This window comes from Gekko japonicus, unplaced genomic scaffold (assembly GCF_001447785.1).
Source record: "Gekko japonicus isolate JY-2015 unplaced genomic scaffold, Gekko_japonicus_V1.1 scaffold2458, whole genome shotgun sequence".
NCBI lineage: Eukaryota > Metazoa > Chordata > Lepidosauria > Squamata > Gekkonidae > Gekko > Gekko japonicus.
The window spans coordinates 18,176-31,000 of record NW_015166495.1 but is presented as its reverse complement, the minus strand read 5'-3'; the positions used below and the strand labels follow the sequence as shown (position 1 = coordinate 31,000).

Here is a 12,825-nt window from a genome sequence, read left to right as displayed (position 1 = left end):
ATCTCCTGCCTTGAAAAGCCTACAGGGGGCGCCAGAAGCTGGCTGCGACTCGACAGTCAAAAATAATAATAATAATAATAATATACTTTATTGTCATTGTACATAGTACAACGGAATTAAGGATGCAATCATTTCGGTGATCTACAACATATTCATATACACTCACACACCATTCACAACTGTCCCATAACTCCCTTAAGGTTCACATAACAACTTAAAACCACCAATGTCACCCAAATTCCAATTTCATACAGCATTTAAGGCAATAATAGCTCTAGAATAAAATCACATGTCTACAGTATTTAGAAATAAAATGCTATATAGAAAGAGACATCTAGAACACACGAACGCCCAGAGGTACCTTAAGATGAGGAGATGTAGCCAAATTGAACACTTTGGACTCCCAGGCCCGTAGCCAGGATTTTTAAAATTTGGGGGCCCTTTAAATAAGTCCGGGGGCACCATGCACACACTCCTGCACCCCCTCAAAGGACCTGGGCTGGATGGGAAGTCGGGGAGGGCTTGGCAGTAAGTCAGGGGGCTGGGCCCTGAGATGCCCCACTGTAGCTATGGGCCTGGACTGTCCTATCCAAGTGTTGGGGAAAGAGACTCCCTCACTGCTGCAGGCCAATTCCTGAATCTTCATGCTGACCAGTGTGGGGGAGTAGCCTTGATCAGTGGCATCTCTCAGTACATTTTTGATCTGCCATAGGAGATGAAGAAAGAGCTGCCAAGTTAGTAACTAAGTGCCTGGAGCCAGGGCAGGAGGGCACAAGCACTGGAGAACCCATTGGTTAGCCTGTTGGGGTGCCCACTCTCATCCACCTATAATAGTTATTAATAATCTTAAAATAAAATATATTCCACCATTTTTCAGCTACCCATGCCTGGCTATTAAAAAAAAAATGTATCCTCTAATGTGGCCCTGGATCAGCATTCAGAAAGGCTACGTAAGTCATCCTTCAACTATTCTTCTCCCTCCTGTGCTTGAAACAGAATTAACTGTTGGGAAAACAGGCAAAAATACTTAAATACTCAGAGTTTCCAATGGATCTTTGCTTCACTGGAGAGGAGACATTACTTTCTATGAAAAAAAGTCTTTATTTCTAAGGAAGACTACATGGAAAACTGCAAAACAAAAGAGATATCTTGACCTACATCTTTACATCCTTACAGCACAGAACACATGGTCACACACAACAATGGAGATTCTTCTTCTTCTTGACCCCTAGAAGGAAGTCACCTGAACACAGTAACCAATGATTGCTGGTAAACAGACTTAGATTTTCCCAGGCTATCTTCCCATTGGCTCTGAGCCAAGTTTCCCTTCCAGGTCAGTCTAAACAACAGTACACTAGATAAAGGAGATTAACCCTATAATGACTGAAATCTAGACCTTGCACCTCACATATTTCCAACATTAACTTGACCACTTTGGAACACAGTATGAAAACCTTATCCACCCTCACTGCAAAACATGGTATGATTTTTCCTCAAGGATGCAACAAGGGGCCCACATAAATATTGTACAAACTAAACAATCACTGGGAAGCCGTCAAAACAAAAAGTGACGGGCATTTGAAATGCATTACTCAGTTTCATCTGGTTTCATCTGGTTACGGATCCCTTTCCCACTACAATTTAACGTCTTGCTTAAAATCAGCTTGCTTTCTCCACAGATGCTGATCTCAATGGGTAAAGTCAGATTCACCTAGAAATGTAATTAATCTAGTAATGTATTGTAAATTGTGGACTGGCACAGTTGATGTAGTTGAGACTGGAAAGGCACACAATCTGTATTGCATGCATACTCGTTTCATCTGGTTACGGATCCCTTTCCCACTACAATTTAACGTCTTGCTTAAAATCAGCTTGCTTTCTCCACAGATGCTGATCTCAATGGGTAAAATCAGATTCACCTAGAAATGTAATTAATCTAGTAATGTATTGTAAATTGTGCACTGGCACAGTTGATGTGGTTGAGACTGGAAAGGCACACAATCTCTATTGCATGCATACTCTCCCCTACTCTGTGTCCAACTCGTTGACAAAAAAAGAGAGATGTTCATCTGATCTTCCATTTGGAAATTTAACCAAATGATGCACTGGCATGTTTGGAAGATGGAATTCCATACAGATATTACTATAATTCTACATTCCCCTTTTACAGGAAATATGGAAGATTGGGATAACGCAACCACTGTGACTGAGTTTGTGCTTGTGGGCTTCTCCAGACAACCCCACATACGCGCCGCCTTGTTCGTCCTCTTCTTGGTCATGTATGCCATCACCGTAGCTGGGAACGGTCTCATTGTGTTGTTGATTGCGATGGATTCCCACCTCCACACACCTATGTATTTCTTCCTCAGCAACCTCTCCTTCATCGATGTCTGCTATGTCACTAACTCTGTCCCACAGATGCTGGCACATGGCTTCAAAGACAAGCCCGTTATACCCCTGGGCAGGTGTTTTGCACAAATGAGCATTGGCCTATTTTTAGGTGTGGCTGAGTGCCTCTTACTAGCTGTCATGGCTTATGACCGCTTTGTGGCAATATGCAGCCCGCTGCACTATAGCTTGATCATGAGCCAGAAGGTTTGCATCATCCTGGCCGTCAGCCTGTGGCTCAGCTCTTTCCTCTTGACCATTGTCCCCTTTTTTAGCATGCAGGCACGCTTGTGTGGCCGCAATGTGGTGAATCATTTTACATGTGAGGTCCAAGCAGTGTTGAAATTGGCCTGCTCTGACACTCACGCCAATGGGCTTAGCATGATGATAACGAGTGTTTTCACTCTTTTGTTCCCCTTTGCTTTCATCCTGCTGACCTATGGGCGCATTGGTCTGGCTGTCCTGCGAATTCGCTCAGCTGAAGGCCGGGGCAAAGCTTTTTCCACCTGTGGCTCTCACCTGGCTGTGGTGGGCATCTTCTATGGCACTGCCTTAGCTGGATACCTGAAGCCTCAGGCCAAGACATTCACAGATAGGGAAAAAATAGTGGCTGTCTTTTATGGGGTAGTGACCCCAATGCTCAATCCCTTGATTTACAGCCTGAGAAACAGGGATGTGAAGGGAGCCTTATCGAGGCTGATCGGGAGCAAAGTAGAGAAATAAATCACTTCCAGACTCAGTGTCCATACTGATATCCTTTCTGTATAAATATATCTAGCCATTTTTCTGTGTGATTCTTTATGTGTGATTCTATTGATCTCAACATTATGTTATCAATATCACAGTATCAGTGTACATAATGTTTACATAATAAATGAATGAAGCAAATAGGAGGTTTCCTTCCTTTTCTTGTTTAAAAGGCAAAACCCCATTTGTTACCAATGTTTGCAAAGACTCGGTTGACACTGCAGTCAGGAATAGTTCAGCACCAAAAATTGTCCCAAGCCAGGAACATCTTTGCAAAATGTCTCCAACTTCTGAATATCAGTCAATCAACCTTTAATATGACTCACGAGCCATAGAGAATCACAAAAATACCCAATTTATTAATTTCTTTTATTCTCTACAAATATCATTATTCCTATATATATCTACATTATTATTTCTCGTATATCATTCATTTCTCTACAGATATCATTCAATCTAGTATATCTAACAGTGTAAGGGTTAGAATCTGAATAAATTATACACAGGACATTATTTTGACCCATATTTTCATTGCAGATAACAGAAATTTAGCAACACATGCTGCAGTTCTTTGGTCAATATAGTAATCCTTTGGTTGGATCATCTGCTCAGAGAATGTACATACTGATGTGGGATTGTTGAAGCTAAATTGAATAAAAGGGGAGAACACACTTGGCAGGCTTTAGCCAAAGTTTCTTGAAAATCGGTATCCTTCATACAGTCATTGATTGCTTTAAAAAAAAAAAAGCTACTCTTATCCCCACTGGCTTTTTAAAAAGCAGGGCAAAGACCCAATGTGGTGAATTTCTCTTCTGATACAGCATAAGGATTGGTTATTAGGCTACAAAGAAATTTGTTCTGATTGTTGATGAACGAGAGTCAGATTCGAAATGTAAAGGCTTGGTAGCCAGGCCAAGTTTACAAGTGATGTGATACCAATTTCTAATTGAGAGTCATAGAAAATGCATGCCTAGGCACTTGTAGGATTCTTCTCAAAAATTAAATGGAAATTCAATAGAAGGTGTAACCACCTATATCCAAACCGGGACTGCATATAGAAACTGATCTTTGTTGTAATAATTGGAGTGCTGCACAGGTATGTAGTGCGCACTAGTCACTCTGATCTCCCTTTTGGCTTAACTAGAATTGATTCAATATGGCTATTTCCAACATAATTCATCATCAAATATGACTCCTGGCAATGTTCCCTCTAAGCTGTGGAGTCTTGTGAGCAAAAGTTCTACTTTGTGAGCTTCTGGCATTAAAGTTGTGAGCGAGCAATTTGGCTGCTGCATCAATTAGTTTGCTCTGGAGCCCTCCTTCCTGAGCGAAGACAAAAATGTCTGAGCTGGAGGCTAAAAAACTGTGAGCCAGCTCACACTAACTCACACTGACTCCTGGTTATTTATATGACCCAGCTTGTTCAATTTTATATTATTTATTTAGTTAGAGCATTTTTATGCTGCCTTTCCATTTGATCAGGGTTCCCAAGGTGGCAAACATAAAAATCATTAACACTCTTGAACAATTTAAAATACATTTCAAATTATAAAATAATTAATCAAAACGCTTAAACAGTGCTAGAACAAGGAAGGAGGTCCAGTATATAACTTTTGAGTATCCTATTTTTATCCTATTTATTATTTATTTATGACAAGTTGTGAGGCAAAGCACCCGAATTTCCCTCAAGGGTTAACGTGATTATTAGAGGGCCTAGTCTGGTCTGCAGATGTTTGTGATTTGGAACTTCCTGCAGCCACCATCTTGATCTCTTTCAAGGCCAGGCTCAACAACCTAGTAATTGGTTAAGCCTGAGAACCTGTGCTCAGTTGCATAACCAGATGGGAGGGGGGAATTAGGAACATCTTCTGGAAGCTTCCATCAAAGGGAATTCCTGATTGGAGTCAAGAGACCACCTGATGTGAGAGGGCAAAAGCTATAACACGGGTATATGATGATAATAAATCCATGAGTGAAAACCATGAGTGACATTTTTTAAAAAAAACAAACAAAAACAAAACAAGGATATGGGCCTGAGAGAAGCCATGCTAATTCTGTGATCATGCCTTGCCTAGTATGCTCTGATATGTTATGCTTCATCATTATGGATTGCAATGTAGAGAATGCACCTAGGCTACTGCTTGGATTGTATGCTGCAAGATTTGCCATCTAACACCCAATGTATCGGACAGAACAGCTAGTTTCTTTATTTTCTTTGTTTCTGAGCTGTGAAGATTGCACTGTGTAGTAATATCTTTTTTAATCCTTTCATAAAACTTTATATATTTTAGAGGTCTGCTTTGCTTGTGTGTATTTTACCCGTGAGGACTCACAGTCTGGGGTGCTGCCCAAGGGGCATGAAGAAATAACCCAGGTTATTGCTCTCTGACAAAAGTCTGTTCCTCATTGTCCATGTATTAAAAATTTATGTGATTTACACAGGGGTCATTTGGGGGGGACGCGGGGGGACGCCATCCCCCCGGGTGAGGTGCGGGAGGGCGGGGCCTGGAGCTCCCTGCTGGTGCCCGCTGGAGGTCGCCACCGGCTGTGGGGAGGACACACTTCCGGTGATGTCAGGGGGTGTGGCATATGCTAATGAGTTATGCTAATGAGTCCCCCTAGCTCTTTTCCTACAAAATGACACCTGGATTTACAATGGTAAGAATCATAGAACCATCCAATCCCCTCTTGAAACTGACTATACTTGTAGCCACTACCTGTCCTTGCAGCAGTGAATGCCAGTGAATTCCATTTGGGGGGGAGGCTGTTCCAGTATGTCCACTTCTTCTGTCTTGGGAGCTCTCTTAAGGGGGTTTAGGGGTACAGCCATATAGTGGCATGTCGAGTTCAGGAGCTATTGGCTGGGCCTCACCATCAGGTGGCAAAAGAACCATGCGGTGGCTTGTGCCCCTGTGGGATTCCAAGGTTTGACCGAGAACAACCAATAAATAACAACTGTGCACTGACCAACCCACCCAAGAGCAATAGAAAAGAGACTTCAATACAATAAGTAATGCATGTAATCCATCATAGGATAATACACAAATTCATAATATCCCAAAGGGAAAGAACAAAGTCCAGAATACTATTTATAGCTACAAGCTATAAAAATAGAATACATCATACTAATAAAATACAATACAAACATATAAACCACATAATATTTCACAACCTTATTGTTCAGTGTTGATAAAAAAAATTGATATGAAAAGGTTGTGAAATATTATGTGGTTTATTAGTATGATGTATTCTATTTTTATAGCTTGTAGCTCCTGAGGAAGGACCTGAAGTCCGAAACACTAATTCATACCTAGGAAAAGTGTTGAAAAGTGGTGGACATCTGACTTCATTGTGGACATCTATTCCAGACTTGATTGTTATGAGAGATTGTTATTCTGGACGTTGTTCTTTCCCTTTGGGATATTATGAATTTGTGTATCGTTCTATGATGGATTACATGCATTACTTATTGCATTGAAGTCTCTTTTCTATTGCTCTTGGGTGGGTTGGTCAGTGCATAGTTGTTATTTATTGTTTTTTCTCGGTCATTGTTTACTGTGGACTGTATTGTTGTTTTTGTGGATTCCAAGGTTTGCCATTCCACACATTGGGCAGCAAGTGGGTTGTCAAATGCAGGAGACATCCCCATGCTGTACCAATGCTCCCCCAATTGCATTCAATAAATCTGTGGTCTATTTTTTTCCCCCTCCAATCAGGTCTCTGGTGTTGTACTTCCTCCTCATCCTCGCTCCCTCCCTTACCCCTGGGTAGGGTTGCCAGGTCCTCTTTGTTCCCTGGTGGGGGGCGGGAGGGAGCTCACTGAAGTGTAGGAGCGGGGCAATGTCACCACACATGAGGGCCCAGCACGGTCACCATAGAGTTTTGCCCAAAATACTGGAGTGTCGCTGCATGGTGTCCCCAGCATGATGACATTACATCCACATGACCAGGGGCTGTTTCGTAGAAAAAGAGTTAGGGGAACTCATTAGCATAACTCATTAGCATATGCCACACCCCCTGACATCAGGGGCCCGGCGGTGGACCTGCAAGGCTGGCGGGAGTGCGAGGAAGCCCCGTCAAGGTCCTCCCTGGCCCCAGGCAGGCAGGGGGGGGGAGAGGCGGGGGGGAAGCAACTTACCCTCCCTCTTCTCCTGCCTCCTCCTGTCTGAATGAGGGCTGGAAGCGGGGCAGCCGGAAGCAGGGGGCGGGGCTTGGAGTGCTGGAAGCGGGGCAGCCGGAAGCAGGGGGCGGGGTTTCATCATGTGCCCCGCCCCCCGCACCTCACCTGGGGGAACGGCAATCCCCCCCAATCGACCTCTGCACGTGACATCACGCTGGGGATGTTGTGTTGGGTGGTGGGGGTGGGGTTTTTCCCTGCTGGCCAGCTGACCAGCAGCAGATTGGAGCCCACCTAATTGGGGGATCTCTGCTCCCACCTGGGGGCTGGCAACCCTACCCCAGGGACTGCAAAGTTTTAAACTCAGTGACCAGTGAACAAAAATAGCATTCCCATAAGAAGGGGGTGGACCTTGTTGCATGGGATTAAGGAATGAAAATAGTACCCTAAAGAGCAAATGGATGTGTCACCCCCCTCCCTCTGCTCATTTCAGTCACCAAACCTCCTTTCTACAGATTCATCTTTTGAGTGGCTGAATAATCTTTGACTTTGGTCTACCAAACTGACCTAACAGTTTCTTGCTTCAGCCTCGGGCTTGTTTGTTTTGCTCCAGGGGGACCTGCCATGATGAAGTCAAAGATTCGTAAGCCACTAGAGAACAGAGCTAATTTAGAAATCAATTCTGGCTGTCAATGGTGGGAAGAGATGCCTGGATATACTGGGGTAGAGTCCAGCTCTGAAATTCATCTCTTGAAAGGAGCCATTTAAATATTCCTGTTTAGGATCCTAGTGGTGGCTTTCTAAAGAAAAAGCCCTGTGTTTTCGATCACTCATTACATCTCCCTCCATGAACAGATTTTGCTGAAAGGTGAATTGATTGAATTATCTACAAGGCTGAGAAGAATAGGGCTCCTTCCTGCCCCACCCCACCCCAACCCCAGTTCTTATGCTGCATGTCTCACGAAGGGCTGAACATCCAGATCTTCTACTAGTAGTATTATCTGCTTTGGGCTTTTCAATCCACCATTGGTTCAATCAAGTATTTTAATAAGTTTGTCAATACAAACATCCCCAGCCTGTTGCCATACAGAATGCTGCCAACTGTGAATGCAACACAACTGAAACGGCTGCTCTTTTTGTGAACACAGAATTGATACAATCATATGAGCTTCTCAACTCAAGAGGAAACACGTATAGTAAGCCAGGTAGGTTTAGTTTTTTAATCTCATCTGCAGGAATCAAACCATCACTAAGCAAAGTTTGTTTTACAGTGATTGCTTACAATTGTTGTTATACGGTTTGTTCTACAGTTTTTATCAAGGTGGTGTTTAGCTGCTGACATACATTAATGTGGAAAAAGTCCACATTATAAGTCTGTGGGAATAACTAATAACCCATAAATGATTAAATTTAATAATATAAACGCCCTATAAATACAACATAGTACATAAAGCAATACTCCGTAAATTCAACATAAGACATACATTATAAATATCCCATATAAAGTATCTCTGTCATGTAGAAAGTTCTTGCCAAGTTTTATGTATTTTACAAGAAGCACAATCCCCAGATTAAAGTCTCTAAATTTGCTGTAGATAATATCTGCGTTTTGAATTCCGAATGATGCATCCGGCTCCTTTAAGTAATCCTTGCCAAATTTCACAGCTTGCAAAATAATGTAACTGTGCTCAACCTGTTGGATTCCAAATAATGCATGCGGCTCCTTTCAAAACTTTCAAAAGCTTTCAGAACTTGCAATACAATATAACTGTATATAGCCTTTTCGCAGCTTGCAATATAATGTAATTGGGCTCAACTTTTTGATAATATAATATGAAGAAGCCTTTATGAACTTTTAAAATTTCACAGTCTATCTTTTTGTAGTGTGAAATGTTATGTGGAGAAGAGTTATATGCAGAAGATTTATTACTTTCCCCCCTTCTCCCCTTACTCCTGCATATCCTAAAATTCTAATAAAGTGTATTTAAAAACAAAAACAACAACACCTGTTGAATTCCATATAATGCATGCAGTTCCTTTAAGTAGTTCTTGCCTTCAAAACTTGCAATATAATATAGTTGTATGAAGCATGACCAAAAGACCGACATAAAGCTTCTGTTTCAAAGAACTTCCTCAATCCAGGAATTCTGCTTGTAAAATACATATAATTTGGCAAGAACTTTCTATATGACTGAGATACTTTATATGGGATATTTGTAAAGTATATATTTTGTTGAATTCATGAAATACTGATTTATGTACTATGTTGTATTTATAGGGTGTTTATGTTATTAAATTTAATAATTTATGGGTTATTAGTTTTCACACTGACTTTCTTATTTCTTGGACTTCTCCCTTATTTCCATGTTCTCTTTTTGTGTATGTTTGTGTTTTTTTGAGTTATGGCTCATTATGATAAAACGTTTGCCTTTACTGACATAGAAACTGAAAATATTTTAGCAGATATGCCATCTATGTTTCTTGGTGGTAATAATGGTTTAGAAGGAGACTGGAACAATATTGAATGGTTAAAAGAGAAAATGTGCAGACTACATCTTCATGCTATATCCTTAACAGACTAGAGGATTAAGAATTAATAAACCCCCCAGCTATGTTTCTGGAAAATGATAGATTTAAAACCAAATGAGCATCTATATTAAACAAATGCTCTATGGACCTGATGGTCCTGGTTATAGCACATTCAAAAGGAGAGATAGAGAAGACTAAAACAGAAATGATGGTAATATTGAAAAACTAAAAGAAACAAAAGTGCCCCATAGGTTTGAAATCAATTTGCAGGAAACAGAGACCAAAGTTAAAGATTTTGAAGCTAGAATTAAAGAAATGAAAGTGAAGGAATTTAACTGTGACAACAGGAACTATGCCCAAGGAATGATTTACAACTGGTGAGATGCTAAAAATGTTCAAAAGAAAAGAATTACATGGGCTAGTCCCACGCAATCTTCTTCTGACATTGAAACTTCTGAATATTCTGAGAACTCGGACCATACGTCCAGGGAGGAGACAAACTATAGCAGACGTCTTAGGAACAGAACCATCATTTATCAAACCCAGGGGTCTTTTTCCCGGGGTGGCACCCGACACAGGGGCAGACAGAAAAAACTAGTATTCAATTTATCATCTAGGACACACTATGATGGAAGAACAGGTCCTTAGTCTGGGTTTAAACTTTGTCCCTACTCCTTATTATAATGCCTTCCAGACTTGAGTGGATTTTTATAAATTTATGCAATAGCTGAAACTAAGAAAATATTTTGGAAATAGCATGGAACCCATAAGTCAATTTAGACCTAAATCTATTTTTGTACCTAATGTTTCAGATCCTGCACTTGTAGTGTTTGAAAAGATGGTACTTAAAGAAATTGTATATGTGGAATCCACCTTTATAGGTGGCAAAACCTTTCAATAAATGAAAGAAAAGCATTGAATGATTTATCCAATGACAATAGAACATAAGAACATAAGAGACGCCAATGTTGGATCAGGCCAAAGGCCCATCCAGTCCAACACTCTGTGTCACACAGTGGCCAGAAATACCAGTGCCATCAGGAGGTCCAGCAGTGGGGCCAGGACATTAGAAGCCCTCCCACTGTTGACCCCCCCCCCCAAGCACCAAGAAGACAGAGCATCACTTGCCCCAGAGCCCCTAGCTATACCTTGTGGCTAATAGCCACTGATGGACCTCTGCTCCATATGCTTATCTAATTCCCTTTTGAAGCCGTCCATGCTTGTAGCACCCACCACTTCCTATGGCAGTGAATTCCATGTGTTAATCACTCTTTGGGTGAAGAAGTACTTCCTTTTATCCGTTCTAACCCGACCACTCTGCAGTTTCATGGAGTGCCCACGAGTTCTTGTATTGTGAGAAAGGGAGAAAAGTACCTCTTTCTTTACCTGCTCTTTCCCATGCATAATCTTATAAACCTCGATCATGTCACCCCTTAGTCGTCTTTTCTCCAAGCTAAAGAGCCCTAAGCGCTTTAACCTTTCCTCATAGGGAAAGTGTTCCAACCCTTTTATCATTCGAGTTGCCCTTTTCTGCACTTTTTCCAAAGCTATACTATCCTTTTTAAGGATAGTATAAGGTGTGGTGCCCAGAACTGCACACACTTTTTAAGGTGTGGTGCCCAGAACTGCACACAGTATTCCAAATGAGGTCTCACCATTGATTTATATAGGGGCATTATGATATTGGCTGATCTGTTTTCAATACCCTTCCTAATAATCCCCAGCATAGCATTGGCCTTCTTTATTGCAGTCACACACTGTCTCGACATTTTCAGTGAGTTATCCACTACAACTCCAAGATCTCTCTCTTGCTCAGTCTCTGCCAGTTCAGACCCCATCAATGTGTATTTATATTTAGGATTTTTGGCTCCAATGTGCATCACCTTGCACTTGGCCACATTGAACCCCATTTGCCATGTTGACGCCCACTCGCCCATCCTTGACAGATCCCCTTGGAGTGCCTCACAATCCTCACTGGTTTTCACCACCCTGAACAACTTTGTATCATCCGCAAATTTAGCCACTTCACTGCTTACTCCCATCTCCAAATCATTAATGAACAAGTTAAAAAGCAGTGGACCAAGTACTGATCCCTGCGGTACCCCACTGCTTACCACCCTCCACTGAGAAAATTGCCCACCTACACTCACTCTCTGTTTTCTATGAACTAGCCAGTTTTTGATCCATAAAAGGACTTGTCCTTCTATCCCATGATTTTTGAGCTTACTTAGGAGCCTTTGATGAGGAACTTTATCAAAAGCTTTCTGGAAGTCAAGGTAAATAATATCTATTGGATCCCCCTTGTCCACATGTTTGTTCACCCCCTCAAAGAACACTAACAGGTTAGTGAGACAAGATCTTCCCTTACAGAAACCGTGCTGAGTCTGCCTCAATAGGTTTTGTTCATCTATGTGCCTACTAATTCTTTCCTTAATAATGGTTTCCACCAATTTACCCGGTATCGACGTCAGACTGACTGGCCTGTAATTTCCCGGATCTCCTCTGGAACCCTTTTTAAAGATGGGAGTGACATTAGCTACCTTCCAATCCTCAGGAATGGAGGCAGATTTTAAGGAAAGATTACATATCTTTGTCAGGAGATCTACAAGTTCACATTTGAGTTCTTTCAGAACTCTCGGATGTATGCCATCTGGGCCTGGTGATTTTTCAGTTTTTAAGTTGTCTATCAGTTTTAGGACCTCCTCTCTCGTCACCTCAATCTGACTCAGGTCTTTCAACACCCCTCCTGAAATCAGTGGTTCTGGAGTGGGCAAGCACTTCTCATCTTCCACAGTGAAGACGGAGGCAAAAAATGCATTTAGCTTCTCAGCCATTTCCCTATCATCCTTCAATACTCCTTTTACCCCTTGGTCGTCCAAGGGCCCCACTGCCTCCCTGGCTGGTTTCCTGTTTCTAATGTATTTGAAGAAAGTTTTATTGTTGGTTTTTACGTTTTTTGCTATATGCTCCTCATATTCCCTTTTTGCCTGCCTGACCTCAGACTTGCATTTTATTTGCCATAGCCTGTGTTCCGTTTTATCAGC

The 12,825-nt window shown here is 41.7% G+C and overlaps 1 protein-coding gene across 1 annotated transcript; it reads left to right on the top strand.

Annotated features, from left to right (window-relative positions):
* The first annotated feature begins 2,121 nt into the window (after positions 1-2,121).
* LOC107111253 (olfactory receptor 13H1-like) lies at positions 2,122-3,111 on the top strand. Its single transcript, XM_015412202.1, has one exon. It carries the CDS (start codon positions 2,122-2,124, stop codon positions 3,109-3,111), a length of 990 nt encoding a protein of 329 aa, XP_015267688.1.
* The last annotated feature ends 9,714 nt before the right edge of the window (positions 3,112-12,825 follow it).